Source organism: Lepisosteus oculatus, chromosome 12 (genome assembly GCF_040954835.1).
Source record: "Lepisosteus oculatus isolate fLepOcu1 chromosome 12, fLepOcu1.hap2, whole genome shotgun sequence".
Classification (NCBI taxonomy): Eukaryota; Metazoa; Chordata; class Actinopteri; order Semionotiformes; family Lepisosteidae; genus Lepisosteus; species Lepisosteus oculatus.
The window spans coordinates 9,273,121-9,291,024 of NC_090707.1; the positions used below are offsets into that span (position 1 = coordinate 9,273,121).

The following is a 17,904-nucleotide window of genomic DNA, read 5'->3' on the forward strand; positions in this document are numbered from 1 at the left end:
TCAGACTAGTCTATGTTCGGACTGCCTTCATAAGGCTGGCAGAGCTGAAGATTGAGATGAGTTTTTTTGGCAGTCACACGATAATAGGTCAACAACAGAACTAGCTTTTTTCCCCCACTGTTATTGGGCATGTGGCTTTGAAACAAAAATAAATATAAACATGATCTGTTGTATCTCATTTGATTAGCCTCTGAATAATTGCACTGCTTTTTCAAATATCATGCAAATCCCCAGCAATGTGCATACTTGAATGGCAAATCACTTTTTTGTAAGCATAGTAGTATTGTTTAGGAATAATAAATATGAAATAAACTTGTTTACATATTCTTGTTGGATATTGAAGTATAATTTTTAAAACTGCAGTTATTTTTCCTAATTTGAAAGCTTTCCATTTTATGTGATTGTAAAATATGTGATTGTAAATACATAAATCACATGTATATTTCTAGAACATGTATAAGTCACTTTAGGCTAGTGTCTAGCTATAATAAAATATCCATATACAGTCTATACGTATATCAAGATGGCCTTCTCTGTAGAGCTTGCATATTCTTTCTGGATTTAGATTGGTTTTCTCTGGGGGCTCCAGTTTCCTCACTCCTCCCACAGACATGTTGGTTAGGTTAATTGGTCGTCCTATCCAGAATGTATCACTGCCTTGAGCCCTGTGTCCTTGGGATAGGCTCCAGGTTGCCACAACCTTTATCATAATTGTTTTTTTCAATAGTGCATGGGCATACTATTCAGTATATGTAATCAATGGCTTTTTTTAGTTCGAAGGCAAATAATCTCCTCTATGTCTGTTTCTTGCTTGGTGTAGGAGTGACAGTCAGGTCTAGCCTGTCAGTTGGCTGCCCAGGTTAGAAGCGATTTGGATAGGGATTACCATTACTGTATATTTGGAAACTGATCTGTACCCAATGCCACTCAGCATACAGTATACACAGAAACAGTAAGTATAAAAAGTGAAGAAAAGAACTATACATGGAAATTATGAAAATCAAAGCACTCTTGTATGTAGAGAGAAAACAAGGAGAAACCCTGCTCGTTCTGGCACTGTTTTAAAATGTACAATTATGTGGAAATACAGTTCATAAACATTGTGTCCTCACAATGCACCAAATGCTGTTTGGATTATAGTTTATTTATATTTCTGTCAAGAATCTGCTCTTTTAACACTTGATGGGAAACCTGAGAATCTGCTGTCGAAGACAAAGGACTGTGTGTCATTTTGCTCAATAACTCCTGGCCTTTCAGATCCAGCGTTGCTTTGTGAGTTTTTAATCTGTAGATGTTTCTCGGTAAATGGTCTCAGTTTTAACCAATGTATTTGAGAGTTATCTGGAAAGGACCTCCTTCAGAGTGTGCTTTGAAAGCTCTCTGGGTTTTCATTTGCCAAGGACAATGTAGACTGTATTATCTGTCTGTCTGAGACTGAGACAGCCCTTAGACAGTACAGCTGCCTCCCTCCCGGCTGTAGTCCAGCAATAAGAGTGTCCAATTAGCGCCTTTGATTTCTGTTTACCAGCTGAATTTAATGCTGCCTTTTACTCACAAGTAATCATGAGCAATTTGTTCAAAGCTGCAAAGCACAGCTGTTTGACAGAATAAAACACCCCCCCCCCCCTGCAAAAAAAGGTTTGATGCCAGTCAGAGGGCTTAATGAGGACACATTAGCAAATGAGATTCCCTTTTTTTTGTCTCGAGCCATATTGCCACAAAGAAATTCATAGCTCCGTGAACAAGCAATTTTTTTACACGTTTTTTCACAGGTACCATATACCTATTTTATGTAGAGATCTCTAGACTAAATTATCTCATCGATATATATAAATAAAAAACATAATTGTTTTGTCATCTGCATACAATTTAGAGCTACCGTAAGCAGGACTACTACAAATGTATTGATCTAAATGGCAGCAGGCATAGTTTCAGATATCTAAGTTTTAAATATGTTTATAATAACATAAATAACAGAATAAGTCTCTCTTGTGATCTAGTGACATTCCTGAGGTCTGTGTAGTACAGTGGATTAATGGTTAAAGAAATGCCCAAACCAGACCATTACAGCACACAAGCTATTAATAACAATACTGTACACAGAGCAAGTGAAGGCACTTAAATAGAATAGTATTGATTTCAAGCCTTTAGGCAATGCATATGTTGTGATTAAGATTATGTAATGGTGCATTCATCCACAGTACCACTAAGCATTTACTCAGTGTTCTAGATAATAGTAAAGACATATTTTTAACTACTGTACTATATATAATTCTGAAACATGTCCGTGCCCATCTTTTGTACTGCCTGCTGTTTATTCCTGATGTAATAACATATGAAAACGATGATTGAGAAGTCTGTTAACAAGCTGGGTTTGGGTTATGCTGCAATTTTGGTGAAGACTATTATTTGTTTGAATTTATTTGTAAAGATTGCTGCATTTGAAGTAGCACATGGAGTCAATGACACTCCTCCCATTGGCATGCTCCTGGGGCACTGTTAAAAAAAAAACTCTGCCCTCTGCCCTCTAAAGCAAGTATTTTGTTCTTTTTGATGCCAACCAGTTAGGTAAGTTTTCCAAATGCCCTGTGTGAGGGCAAAATCAGTTGGATCTGGTGCCGTGCAGTGCCATGGTATCTTTCTCAGAGTGCTGCAGTGACTGCCTCTTCACAGCTCTGGAGTGCTACATGCTGCCATGGCAGAGACCGTTGCTAGGCAACTGCTTGGGGTTAATGGTAATGCCATTCTCTTCCTCAGGAAAAAAAGAATGATGTCGCTTCAGTGGAATCACCAGGCGATTGGTTGATAAAAAGAAAAGGAAAGGCCTCATTGCCAAATTTCCTGGCCTGCAAAGCCAGCGGGCTGGCGAAAAGCAATGTGTGATCCAATCTGCCTGCCAGAGAATTCACTTTGCTTTCACTGTTTTATCCCATGTTTTAGCCCAAGGTCACGTGCAGTTAGCTTTCCACAATATGTCATGGTGTTGGTATCAGCTGGTGAAGAGTTAGCTGTTGCAAATGAAGGAAACAGCACCCTTTCAAAGAGTGCAAAGTTTTTTCTCAGTGTAAACTACGGGCCATTAGATATTTGTACAGACTGACATTTAATTATTAAAACCTGTTATCTATCTTAATCTGGCTGTACTTCCACCTGCAGTACTGCATATGCATTCTTAAGAGCCTCCAGTCCTCGGTACAAGAATGTGATGAATGTTACTGGAAACTCTGCAATGCAGCAGACCTGAAGTGAGTCAGGGAGATGATAAGGTAGACTTGTCTTGTGTAGGAGGCAGCAGGGATATAGCAGACTACAGCAGAGTCTTCTTTGCCTTGGCAATGAAGTTGAATGAGGCCTCTAGAACAGTCAGATTGGCAGATGTTTGAGAATACAACTGTCTGAATGAAAGCAAGGAGGCTGTATTATTTTCCTCAGCATCATCATTAAATGTACAAGTACCAAATGGTATACAATAGTACATTGAGGTTTAAATTCCTTTGGGGTTTATCTGCTTCAGATACAGTATGTAGCTTTTAGAACATACTGTAACAGCAGCCAACTGTCATACAAATCAAAAGGTGATGGGATATTTGCCACTCTACATTGAATGACTAGAAAATGTCATTGCAAGAACGCAGAGATTCAGAAAGGTCCTGTTGCCAGTCTCCGTAAGACAAGATGAAAGAAAAGATGAAATTACCCATGTAAAATGGCTGCCTTTTCCCCTTCATGTTGAACTCTGTGCTGACCTACAGTATAACCCTTTCAGAAGAGAGTTCTGTTGCACTCTGCTTACTATAGAAATGACCTTCAGCCCAGAATCCAGTGTTCTTTATGAACAGGTAAGTGATCTTCAGTACAGGTCAGGTTCACTGAAAAATGTGAGCTGCTGTAGGTGGGTCCATTACAGCACACAGAGTGAAACAGTGGTCAGAGCTCTGGGTTTGTGATTAGAAGGTCATGGGTTCAAAACCCGGTTGAGGCATGCTGTTGTACCCTTGAGCTAGGTTCTTCAACTGAATTGTTCTGCTAAAACACCCATACAGTACTTATAAATGGAGGCAAATGCAAGTCAGCTGGATAAAAGGATCCGCCAAATGAGTAAAACCCATAGGCTGAATAGTCTTTTCTTATTTGTAAGTTTCATGTGACCTTTATATTTTTTGGTATTAAAAACTAATGGTGAGCTGGGAAATGTAGGGAATTTGGAAACAAGTTTTGGTATCTCTTGTCCTTTTCTGTCATCAGGGATGAGAGAATGGCTGTAATGTGCTACACTAAAGCCAGTACTTTTAATTTGATCTCTAATAATCTAATAATCTCTAATGATTTCTAATAATCATTTATTGTCACTTTTGATTGTCAATTTTCTTTATTTTGTTTTTCCAGCAATTGTCTTATTGTTATGTATTTAAATGTATTGTGAATTTAATTCTCAAAACACCTTGTATTGCACATTTGTACAAAAGGGCCTGTATAAATAAAATTAGATTAATAAAATAAGAACAATGTTCTGAAATTGATATTATGAAATAATAACATATTCTAGTACAGGTACAGGTGTGTCCTGTACAGTTGGAACTTTTATGGTCCAGTAAGAAGTATATGAGGAAAGGTATAGCTTAAGATGTTAGAAATAAAGAGTGCTTGTAGGCTCTTCACAATAGTAGACACTATTTCTAGCCAGTCTAGTTCCCGTTCCTTGTAGCCATGGTTGTTAAAGGTTGGCAGAATAGACACATCTACTCTACACCTATCACTGATTGTTGTCTCTTTCTGTGTAGTTATGTAAAAATAATGCCAATCTGATAAAAGCATTCAGATATCCTCAGTCTGCAAAATGTTTTGCTTGCAAGGGCCACAGTGAGTCTGATGTTTTTTGAGAAGGGATCATTAGAAGATACCAGTAAAGTGTTTTGGCAGCATGGGATGTATAAGTCCACATATTAATATAAATTAATATAAATATCTCCTGTGAGGTTTTTGTCAATGCAAAACCTATGTTCTTATTATCAGTTTTGGCACTTTGGTTCCAGTACCAAATAAAGTGAGCTTTAATCTACCTTTAACTTGCTTGTGCACCGTGGGAAGGTAAAACCGATTATTTTTTTATTTCAAGAAACTGGAGCATCTTGTTCAATGTGAGAAATGTATTTCCATTTTTGGCACCATTTTTTTACCACCTAAAGCAAGAAATCATAACGCTCCAAAAATGTGAGTGATTCCGAAATGTCAGCATATCACCAGATGTATACTGACAGGGCAATAGGAAGATTGTGGCTTCCAAGAGACTAGCCTCATATCTGTGATCTTTGCTGGCGTGCTGCTTCAGTGGTGATCTGGGTGACAGGCTCAGTTTTAACTAAAAGGCTTCTCTCCTTCTCTGGTCGCATGAGTTTTATTTCTAGTGACAACTGCATCGGCTTTTAGCATTTTTTCACAGGCATACCTGAGCCAAACCAGAACCCTGTTGAGCTGGCCCAGCAAGGCTTGTATGTTTTACCCTCTGCTCTCCCTGGCCTGTGGTGAACGGCATCAGGCAGTGAATGTGGAGAGAGAGGACTTTATATGCCATACGTACACATTCATTGGGATTCTTAATCCCGCCATTTTCTCGGGATGTGCACAGTACAATAGACAAGACAGTAAATAATAAATAATGACAGGCATAGCCAAGCATACACAACATAGCACAATAACATACAATGGGTAGTGCAGAACCATAAACGCGCAGGACAAGAAATAGATGGTATTTGTTGCTCTTTGTGTAAAAAGTATGTAGCCAAGTGAAAAGCAAAGAGTGCAGAGGTGTGTGGAATTTTCAGGCATTATGCAGTTAGCTGCTTATTATGTGCACTGCTGTAGGGAAGAAAGGCTTCTTGGAGAGAGAGCACCAATTTACATCCAGCCTTGGGGAAATATATTTGGCTGCAAACAAGTTGTTTTGTTCCATAGCTGTTAAACTTTTTGTAGCACTGTTTCAGGTTTTGGAATGCGTCCAACGTGGTTCACTTAAGGGTCATTCCATTATATACCCTCTCTTTTACTACTGAATTGAAGCTCTTCGTGATAAATTGGCTTTACTGAAACCCGGGTCCAAATTTTACTAAACAAGAAAGATTCCACATGAGAGAAGGACATTCGGCCTGTCTTGTTTGTCTAGTTGTTAGTAATCAATTAGTCTGAGAACCTTACCCTGCCCATGGCTTGAAGGAAATCAGGGTATCAGCTTCTCCTCCTAAAACGGTGCCTTTTAGGCATAACCTGCTTTCTCCTGCTTTCCATAACAGTGCGCTGATTGAAGCATCTTGATGAGTGAAGTTATTGACCTTATTCCCTGGCCAGTTATTACCAAGCCAGAATCTGACAGATTGTAAGGTTGGTGTTTCACAGGTCTCGTTAGATAAGACAGCCAGTGGAAAACCACCTGGAACCATCCTATATAGGGGACTCAAGTTAAGAAGCACTAAGATATTAATATTTTTTTTTTACAATTTGGTGATAACGTTGACTTGGGTTGTGCAGTGTCCTTTTTCACCTTTCACCTCTACTTCAGTCTGGTGTTTTTCTTTATATGCAGTATATATTTCTGTAGATTGCTTTAGAACCAGCAAATATATTTAACTTCAGAGGGCCAGGCAAACAAGATGTTGTTTCTTGAGTGTGATGGTGACATTCCAGCAGACTACGTTCAGAAACCCATAAACATTGACCTAGTTTAGACTGAACCAGTCCTAGTACTTGACGAAGCTCCAAGCATGACAGGGCTTTCAGATGGCAGAGAAGGCAGAGCTAATGACCTGCATTCAATCCGTTAGCCCTGCAGTCACTTTCAGGATGCAGGGCATTGCAATGGAAAGGCCACTCCAACACAACTTGAATTTTCTGTCAGACAAAGAATGTCTTAACTCCTGCACTCTTAAAGCTGCCAATATGCAGGTGACCCATCTAGCTTAATATTGTTAGCAGGTGAATGCCGTTGGAGGCTAATTCCTCATTTTTAGAATTAAAAATAAATTGCCAGAACCCTTTTCTTTGTTTGCTGTGACTTTAAAGAATGACCTGGTTAACATCACCATGTCTTCTGCTGAAGAGCATCAGCTAATCTTGCCTGAATGGCTGGTGTGGACTGTTACCATGGTGATGAGGCTTCATTACCTAGAAAATACCCAGCTACAGGCTCTCCTATAGAAGATACCAACAGTAGGACTCACAGTGTATAGGCAGAAGTTCAGGCCCTGGGTTCCCAGTGTGGAATATTCAGCAAGAGCCTTCTTCCAAACCTAGAAAAACTGTATCTCCTATAAGCATTGTTCTTTGAGTGATCCTATAATTGCTCAAGTCCTCATTTGGTCACAAGAGACCTGCTGTTAAATGGTCCAGCATTTCAAAAGGCTGTTGCAACACAGTTGACATGGTAGTGTATTGAATGTCTAGGTGAATAAGCATTTCACACAATACTTGAAAATAGCCAATGAGGATTTTAAGATTTAACTTCTTAGTACATACTGAATTCAGATAATCTGATTGAAGTATTTTCTTTGAGGGTACAACAGTTACCCCCGCTACTGCGTCATATTGCTGACCCTATAAGCACTCAAAGGCAAAAACACTGACTGCCTAGAAGCTTGATAGAAATACTAAGTATAGTACTTATATTGTAGTTAGAACAGGTTGGAAAAGGACATAATGTATACCAAATTAATAAATTAATTTCTTAATGGGTTTGCCATTTTAAACAACTTACAAACGTATGCGGATCCTGCAATTTTAACAATAGCAGGATCGAAGCAGATGTCTATACCATGTGGTCTTGTTGTGTTCTTGGTCTTTTGGAAGGGATTTATCCCTGCAGAGGGCTGTGTAGTATGCTACAACAGTGCTTGTGGACCTTACTAATAGCTCCTCCACCCGATCCCTTCACAGAACCTTCTCTCTTTAAGAAGGAGGATTATCCAGCTCCAGCTGAGATGGGATTTTCCTTTGATTGGGATAAAGCACAGATGGGGCACTAATCAGTCCCTAAAGACCAAACAGGGGCGCCACGGTCATGTTGAGCTAGCCTTCTGCTAGTCTTTGTCCTGGAGCGAAACAACAACATACTGTACCTGCTGAAACTAAAGCCATATCCCCTGCTCATCCTACTGTGACATAATGAGAATCTTGATTTGTAGAGAGCACCTCATGGAAATCACAGTGCAGAAGTTGTCCACCAGGCGGCGCTGTTCATAACCCAATTGGAGATGAAATGGACAGGAAAGGGCTTGTTATCTAAGGGGTGCAGAGAGAGATCATCTGTGTATGAGACACAAATGAATTGTTAAATTCAGAGATATTATAGAGCCATCAATCAAAGGTGCAGTCAATGGATCTGCTAATAAAAAATAATAAATAAAAGAACATTGTGTGACTTCAGAAGGAAAAGATCCCAAATTCAATTAAAAACTAGATTCTTATTTTTCTCCAAGTGTAGCATGGACAAAGAGCTGCTACCTCTGTCAGTAAATGATTTCTTGTTTTCATGAGTTCGGTGAGCAAAGGCTTTATTGAAAGTGAGGTTAAAAACGACAATAATACATATATAGACTCATTGTACACTATAGTGTTTTGGGCATAATGTTTTTCTGAACATACTGCTATCCAGTAAACTTTTGGGTTAATACCTCCTGGGCTTGGTCCTTCAGTATACTGTACAGACTGCTGTAGGTTTCACAATGGGGACCAAGTCATAATGGAGACTCTTACATCAGGGAGATGACATGAAAGAGGCGGGGCGTAGAGAGTGACACTGTTTCACTGCTCCTAAAGAAAGTCCAAAGAGACCGAAGAGACACAGGGAGAGAGCACAGAGCAGTGAGAGGCAGTGGGGTCCTGCCAGGTAAGAGCTTGGTTTTAAAAAAAGTATTGAGAGACAAATTCAGAACAAGGGCAGCATGTTCAGGGTTGGGGAGGTAGATCCCTTCTACTCAAGGGTATGTTAGCTTGTAAGTGTAATTAAGTACATACATTTATAGGGATCTTTCAATTTTTTTTAGATGTTTTATTGTGGTTTGTATTGTTTTTCTCTCTCATCTGTTAGGTAGCTTACTAAACTTTATTTCATATTGTTGTCAGATTGTGCATTAGGGTAATTCACGGTTTTAATTCAGACCCTCGACTTCATTTTCACTATCCCGCTGGTGCAGCACACAGTTCGAATCTTCCTCTGTGTGAAAGCAGCCCCTGTGGCCTGGACACTGTGGAAGGCTGTCATAAACATGTGACAGGGAAAGGCATCCAATTGTGATGGAGGTTGTGATGTCACAGCATTCTGATTCCATTGATGTCAGGACTACTCTGTGCTGCTGTGAGTGGAGTCCAGTGGTACCTGCAGTGCAGAAACCAGACAGGAATATGTCACCTGCCTGTTACCTCGCAACATCTGTAATACTTAATTTTTTTAATAGGCTTTATTATCTTATTATGTTTGCAAGATACCTTGAAATGTGATTCCAACAGCTAATAATGCAACCTTGACTGAAATATAAAGAAATGAAGTTGAAGCACAGAGAATATAAGAACATTAAAAAACTAAGTGAAGCTGTTTATATTTATCACTTTCTACCCAAAAAGGTATTTTTTCTAATAGGTCCTTAGTTGTTTAGTTATACAGACACTATTTAGCAGCTGGGAGCTGCTCATTCAATTATTAAAACACCAGATTAATTTTATTTCTCCTATCGAAACATACAGTACTGTACATTTTGCTGTCTCTTACCAGGAAAGTGAAAAAGTTCTGTAAACAGCCTTATAATCTGTTTTTTAATTTCCCTGTTCATACCTATACAGCTATCATTGTATTGGTACAGGGCAGTCAAAAATATGTTCAATGCGTGCTGGGAGGAGTAATTAGTAGTACTGTAGATGTCTCAGATGCTGCGCACAGCTGCGAGTATTGTATAGGAATGATCTTCATACTCAGTGTTAGTGAATTTGTATCCTGAGGCATTAGTACTTGATCTAGTTGCTCAGCTCTCTTTTCATACCTGTTGCTTAGTGTGTTTTGATATAAGAGCTTTTATTAGCCTTTGAAAAGAAAGCCACATTGCAGGTAAAATTTGGAAAAGTTTCCTAAAAGCCCCATTGAACAATTCCTCAGTGGATGATTTGTTTTTCCTTTGTGTTTTAGGGACAAATCAATGCTTCAGGAGCTTGACAGATTGCCTCTGTACACGCCTGATTACGCATTGCAGTTAGAGCCGCAGGCCAAATGTAGCGAAGGCTTAAAATGTCAATATACTTCTAAAGCTTTTATTTCTTTTGGCAGGAAATAACCTTGCAACCCCCTTGCCCAAAAACGTGGATCTTTTATAGAGCTCTGGACCAGTAGTGTAATGATCTGTGCTTACTTGACTCATGGTGCCTAATGAGTCTTTTTTACAGTAATTCAGTGGGGTGACATGAATAGTTTTTTTATACCTGTTTGTTAGGACAAATGCTACAGGCAATAAGCTTAATCAGTGCACTAAACATACAAAATGACTTGCAGGAGAGATACTGTAAGACAAAGCCTGGAGGTATCTTTCTTGCCTTCCTCTCAATTCTGTGGAGTTAAATGTCAGGATAGTAAGAAATTAGAGGCCTGTTTCTTTCTAAATTGCTACTTCCATCTCTGAAAAGAGCAGAAACTATAAATATGGAAAGCTAATTTGAATCCTTACTTTTGGTCTGTGTTCAGTTACGTAAGCCCAGCTCAGAGATCAAATAACCTTCTTGGTGTGACATTTGATCAGAATTCTTAATTTTTGTTTTTATTGTTTTTGTTTCCCATAGTGAAAGCAAACTTGTAGAAAAATGCAGGTCCTGAAAAACTTGGAATAATAGCCCTGTCTACAAATTCAGTAACTATACCTAGTTTTATAAGATTAGATTTGGGAACCTGCATCATCTTGCATCCTGCAAACAAATAAATAGAGTTAAAATCAATGCTCTTTGTCTTCCCAGTATGGGTTTTGCTCCATGTATACTTAGTTTTATGTTATATACTTAAAAATAACAGTCCTATGTACTCTTTCACCCTGGGGTCTTCTTAATCATTTCATTAAGAAGACAACGCACAAAGGAGAACATTTAGCAAAGTGTATATTGTATAAGTATGATAAAAATGCATATTTTCTGAAGATTTAGCTCCTAATGAAATCCAGAAGAAGTCTGTCTAGATCAGGGCTGTCCACACCTGATCCTTCAAGACCTGTGTCTTTGCAGGATTTCTGGAGGATAAGATTAGTTTTTCAGTTGTCTTTGGACCCAAATAATGTCCATGAGGCACATTTCTAGGTTTTTCTTTCATGTTCTTCTAAGTTTCCCTTCACATGAAGATATGGTTTGGGAGTGCTGTCGAGTCAGTGTCGAGTCATGGCGACCCTGTGGATAGCTCCCCCATCACTATCCATAGAGTTTTCATGGCAAGATGCGGAAGTAGTAGTGCTAGTGTTGTTGACCATCCGCCGCCAACACCACCCCCCTATACTGCTGCTGCCCAGTATGGGTTATTAGAGAACCTTGCGCCCAACGTGGGACACAAGTCCACTACCCTGAGATTATGAGTCTCATGCTCTACCCGCAGAGCTAGTAGGGCCCGAAGAGATGGTCGAAGTTGTTAAATTGGTAAAGTTAAACCAGTAATGAGTTGGTTAAGCTCATTATGAGCTGAGATGGAATAAAAATCTTGCAGACACATCAGTCCTCCATGACCTGGATTGGACAACCTTGATTAAGATGATCACAGCTATTGGAGACCATAAAGCCTCACCTGCAGTAGGGTTCTCTTTGTTCATTTTTGTATTGTAAAATTAATAGCGACATGAGTGTTCACGATTGCTCCTGGTTTCAGAGATAGTGATTTTTCAATAGTCTTTGCAGCCAAACAATGTGCATGAGGAGTTTAGAAGAGATTAAGAAATGAATTAAGTGTATCCCAAGTTTTCCCATATTACCTGGTAAACAAGCACACAGTGGCCTTTAAAAGTGTTTGAACTGTATAATTTCCCTGTCAGTTTTATTAAAGGGCACATTAATTAAGGTGTGCTGTTTTTTTCTGTTCTCATTTTTTTGCATGCACTCAGGCAGCCTGATTTGCTTCAGTGAATATTGGTTATTTCAAAAGCTGTTTAATGTGAAACTCGTTCAGATCAATTTCACTCAGCTAATGAAAGCAGTTTCATATATTCCCAGCACTGCATTGACTGAGAGGTGAATGTTTGAAGTTCATGTCAAAGATTGTTTTTATTTCATAAATCATGTTCTAATTGTACAGTATTTATGTTCAACAGAACCATAGGATGTTGGAGAGATTTATTATAGTAAAACTATTAGAGTTTTAATTTAGCTTCAGGAAATTATTCACCCCATCTTACAACCAGGCTATTTTTTTACTGTTTGGGCCTCTACAAGATGTAGTATTTTTCTGCTGGTGAGAAATATAAAGTGCTTGTGGTGTCATTGTATGTAGATAACTCCACATCGTTCGGAAGAGTTTTGGGACCAAAAGAGCTGTGAAAAGTCCTATTAGGGCAAGTCCTGAACTCAAAGAGCACCTGATAATGTATTGAGTTTGATTTGTCTGAACACCATTAGCAAATATCTGTGTACTCACAGTTCAAAAGGAAGTTGTCTACACGATCAACTGCAGTCTGAAAGTACTTTATCTAGGCCATGTTTCTATCTCAAACCTTGAATCTTACAGTCTTATTGAATACTTTAACAAGACAACAAAACAAATTTGCAAGAGCTTGAAGACAATGATACAAACTCGCCATTTCCATCTGGACTCTGAAGCAGGCTAGTTAATCAAATCCTCCTGTGCACACGTTTTGCAGGATTCCAACTGGTTTCCTGCCCTCTCTGTTCTGTACCGTACATTGAGTTTTACAATGGTGTTGGACCTTGGCTGCCTGAAACAGTCCATTTGGCCCACAGGACCACAGAACTGGTTAAATAGCTGCTGACATCCCCTGAACCTAAAGGAAGCCTAGGCTGCACAGGGGAATGTCATTATAATTTCTGTGAGTCATCTCCTGAACAAGAGCAAACATTTTAAAAAAGGAATATAATTGGTGTCTGCAAGAGAGAGACTTCATGATCGTTTTGATTTCTGCTGGGTATAATTAAGGCTAAAGTGAATAATAATTAGCACTATTATTCTGTGCTTCTCTCACGGTGCACGGACATGACTCATCCCCACCCCATCACAGAAAGCCTATATGTTGGCTAGCATCTGGAGGAGCATTTCTGCTGTGTGATGTGTATTACAATAACAACACGATTTTATATATGAGCACACATTAAGAAGCTCAAACGGCTGTACTGTGGCACACATGTAATAGACACAGGAAGAAGCACAAGGAGAAAAGAAAACCATAGAAAATTGACCCAGCAAAACATTGTTGTATTTGTAGTTGGGAATGAGCGTAATCTCCATTTCAATAATTTACTGTAGTTCTTATTTCCCATTGTCGTCTTGTTTGGAACCTGATAAAACATCTGAAACCATGCTGGACTTGAAAACGTTGTGATTTGTTTTGTTTTAAAGAAGCGTGTTCAGGCACCACGGTTGAAACTCTTCCCCTCTCTCTCTCTCTCTTTCTCCGCCTCTGTCAACACCTCCGCGCAGTCGGGAGAGCGACGCAGCCTGCAGAGTCGCGATGGCAGATGGCCGGCAGCCTGAGGACAGCGCCCCCCAGTGGGCACCCCCGGGGCCTCGCACCGATCCTGGCGATCACTCCCACGGCCCACCGCCTGACTACAAGGACTCGGCGCCCCCTGCTGCCCGCAGTGAGAATGGGTACTCCTCCTACCGGGGCTGTCAGCCTGGGGAATCCCACGCAGCCCCTTACTCTGCTGCCCGGGAAAATGGCTTCAATGGAGACCTGGCGTCTGGAGATGTAGTCACGGCAGGTAAGGACACAAGACCAAGCAGGAGTGACTGCTCAGCATTGCTTGGTTCATGAATGATCCTGAAGTGACGAATTCCAGACAGTAACTTAACTCAATAACTTATCCTCAGGCACCACATCGTCTTGTAATCTTCATTCCCATGGAGCTTTTGTTTAACTATGCGAAATCTTTGACAGTTAACTTGAACAGTTGGATATGTACCGTGCGATACTTGTAATGTGTTTACCTTAACAAGTTAAGTTGCAGTAAGAGGGGAACTGCAATGCTGTTTGTGTATTCTGGGGTTAGAAAGGATCGACATTTGATCAGGGCTTTTCAAACAACACTGAAAGTAAAATATACACAGTAACATATAAAACCTCCAATTTACATCACAAAATAGACCAAATTTCCAGATATAGACAGCGCCATATTGCTGGCATTGTCTGTGATTCAGAACTAGGCAACAAAACTTCCGGTGACATGAACTGGCACTATTACATTTTAAACAAAATACATTGGCTGCATCAATACATTGAATACATCTCTTTTAATCCAATAGAAATATTGCTCTCTACTTCAAGACAGAATGTTGCCAACAAATACTACTTGTTAACTCTGCACACAGATAACGTAGGAACATTTCTGCAATGAAATGTCTGCTGCACAACCTGTACTTATTCGTACTTATTCGTTTGTACATCACATTACATTATTCATTGCAGTGACTAGTGATCAGGAAGGGCTGGTTTAAGTCACAATTCTTGCGAGCTCTTGTTCTTGCCTGTGGGGAAACCAGGTTTTTTTTTGCGATATTGTCAATTAATGTAACTCATTACCATGATTCAATAACTATTCTGAGAAACCTGGGACTGCAGTTCCCCTTTAACTTCTCAGTCTGTATCTTGTGCTAACTGCTCCACTCAGAAGAGACTGCTGAGTTCAGAAGTACATAAATGTGTTTAGTTTTTCCACGTTACTCCTTATTTTTATTTGTCTTGACATAACTTTATATTCTGAGTAGGATTTCTGGTTTTTAGTGTATATTTTTAGAAGCTCTGTTTATTATTATGCTTTTTCATTGTTTTTGCAGTACACTCGATCATTGATTGTTTGGCAACCGTTAATCCAACTTCCAACATTTTCCAATACAGTCAGAGATAATTCAAAGAGACTAGAGTGTATTTGAGCTTTTGTGGCAAAAGCAATGTATGAATCCTGGCGATACGGTGAATATATGTATTTTATTTGCTGTGATTTTATCTTTTTGTGCTATAAGGTCAGTATTTATTATATTTCCAGACTTGTACACAATATAAGGCATTTCATTTTAATTGCCGTATGCCATACAGAATTTACAAGCAACATTTTCTTTCTCATTGAATATGTACAGTACTGTACTAAAATGTACTTTGCATTGAACAACCTGAAGTACTGTATAATGTACAGTACTGTGATTTTGCAATACTGTGCTGTAACATACAGTACATACGATATGTTGTCTATGTGTGTGTTTTGAAGTACTCTGTGCTGTATTTGTACAGTAATACTGTATTTTTATACTGTAAACAAAGTCGATACATTAAAAGCATGTACACAAGAATGTGCAAAAATAAGCTACTATAAAACCTTAGATGAGATTTTTCTGGTGTTTCTGAAAATCCTGCAGTCACTTTCCCCTTAGGCACTGGATAATGGATGATCTGCTACACCTTCAATTCGGTGTTTTTTAGCGTTTGTTTTTAATATGTACTTGGCTGCTCTTGAAATGGCATTTAGACTTTTTTAGATGTCCTTTTGCTGTGTTGGTTGGAAACATTTTATGGTAGCTGACAACAACTTTATTGTTCTTGTGATTGTGTGCAAACACTAACAGCAGATAAAGTGTTTTTATTAAGTGGCAACAGGACTCGCAGCCTCATAAATCCTGCAGCTGGCCATTAGACAGTGATCTCATAATGTGCAGAAAATCTCATCATACCCTTCCAGAGGCATAGAAAACCTGTTTTTTTTTGTCTCCATGCTTTCACATCAAATTATTTTTTGCTTTGTGAAAGCACATAACCAGTGTCTGTGTAGATAAGCTGTCTTGAGCTCTTTTGAATGAAGAGTGGCGTGTAGATAGAACAAGGAGCTGAACAGGATGAGAGGGAGTTGTGGGTGGGAGAAACGAGAAGGGCCCTGGTGATGGCAAGCTCTCGGATTGTTTCATGTCTTCTATTTTAATGATTATAGTAATAATAATTGTTTACACTTATATAGCGCTTTTCTGGACACTCCGCTCAAAGCGCTTGACAGGTAATGGGGACTCCCCTCCACCACCACCAATGTGCGGCATCCACCTGGATGATTTTCATCTCCCAGGAAACTACAAAGCAAATGCTTCTTTTTCTTCCTCCTATCGCTTGCGCCGTTAAAGACCGATCTCCCAACCTGCTCCAGTAACATTTGTTTTAAGGTTGTTCTTCCTCCCCATTCAGTTTTCTTCTGACTCGACCACATCAGCTTTATCCATTGTGGGCAGTTCGCTCCACACTGAATCATTTGTCTCTGTCGGATTAGTTTTTAGGTGCTGAATCCTTCTCTGTGGGGGTTGTTTTTTATTGGTTAAATGAACAGAAAAGGGGTGGCACATTGGCGCGGTGGTCAGCATGGCTGCCTTGCAGCACTAGGGCCCTGGGTTCAATTTGGCACCTGGGGTGCTGTCTACATGGACTACTTATGTTCTCCCAGTGTTCATGGGGGTTTTTGCAGATTCCTCCCACAGTCTGAAAACATACTTGCAGGTTATTTGGTTTCTGGGAAAAACTGGCCTGAGGGTGTGACTGGATCGCAGTGTGGCCCTCCGATCGACTGGCATCCCATCCAGGATGTACCCTGCCTTGCGCCCGTTGCTTGACGGGATGGGCTCCAGATCCCCCATCATCCTGAATTGGAAGAAGCAGTTAGAAAGTGGATGGATGGACAGAGGAATCTGGAAAGCAGTGTCTTGGTTGCTGGTTATTCCTTTATTCACGTCAGGAGAGTAAAAGGCTATCAGATGAAGCTAATCTTACCGAGCATCTGAAAAGATGTGCTATGTGAGAAGCCCTGCCTCACATTGTGTAGGAGGGTTTTTTTAAGCCTAAGGATTTGAGCGGTGTGTTATCTTTGCAGCAGTAATTAACAGTAAAAATCTCCATCTCCCTAGAAAATGAAGGAGTAGGCGTGTTTGGTTCTCTCCATTTAGTTGCTATGGCAGCAGGTATAGTTGAATATTCTGAGATTTTTTTTTCCAGCCTCATGTCATGCTTTTCTGTTGATATTTTTTTCTAAGCAATTTTTGTGCGAATGCAGTGAATGTCATCTACCAGGCTAGGAATGAGTCTGAAACTCAATTTTTGTTTTATTTACAGTATCCCAACAAACACTTCTCTATGCTGAAAAATACTCTTGGTAACAACAGTGGCAGGACATGAGGTTTGTCTGCAACCATTGAATCTTGTTGTTTGCCTCTTACCAATGGTAAAAAATCTATATCAGCGGTAAAAGCAAGACTCTTTTGACTTCAGGAGATATTTGCTTTGCCACATTAGAGTTTGATAGACTTGTATACTTACCGAGATATCAGAATGAGTACGTAAACCACATTTCTGCTGTCAAATGTGAAATGATATTTTCACAAATGTCATTTGTCTGTGGTTTTGGTCCATTCTGTACAATTGATTGGATTAAACACAGAATGTCTACATTGATCATGCCTTTTTTGTAATGTTCAGATACTTGACAGATAATCTGTTATTCCATAATACTGTTCTGTTTTTTAGATGTAATTAATCTAAATTACCTAGCCTGGTGGAGGAGTTTAATTAATTAATTGTTCCTTCCTGAACAAAAGCCCTATGAGCAGGAAAATCAATGTACCACGCCTACAGTTCATACAGGCTGCTTTTCAATTGAAAACTCCATCTAATATGGAGGAGGAGACAGATTTGACACATTTTTTTTGCTGGA

At 39.5% G+C, this 17,904-nt stretch overlaps 1 protein-coding gene across 23 annotated transcripts in view; it reads left to right on the top strand.

Annotated features, from left to right (window-relative positions):
* Nucleotides 1-17,904, top strand: part of map2 (microtubule-associated protein 2) — a 136,286-nt gene that overhangs the window by 66,425 nt on the left and 51,957 nt on the right. For 22 of the 23 annotated variants that reach the window (XM_069196646.1, XM_069196648.1, XM_069196650.1 and 19 more), the window contains one exon: nt 13,649-13,932. In XM_069196646.1, the coding sequence (XP_069052747.1) occupies nt 13,680-13,932 (253 nt within the window). In that variant the 5' untranslated portion in view covers nt 13,649-13,679. Of the gene's footprint in view, nt 1-8,820; nt 8,876-13,648; nt 13,933-17,904 lie in introns of those variants that run through there. The other variant, XM_069196649.1, reaches the window with a different exon arrangement.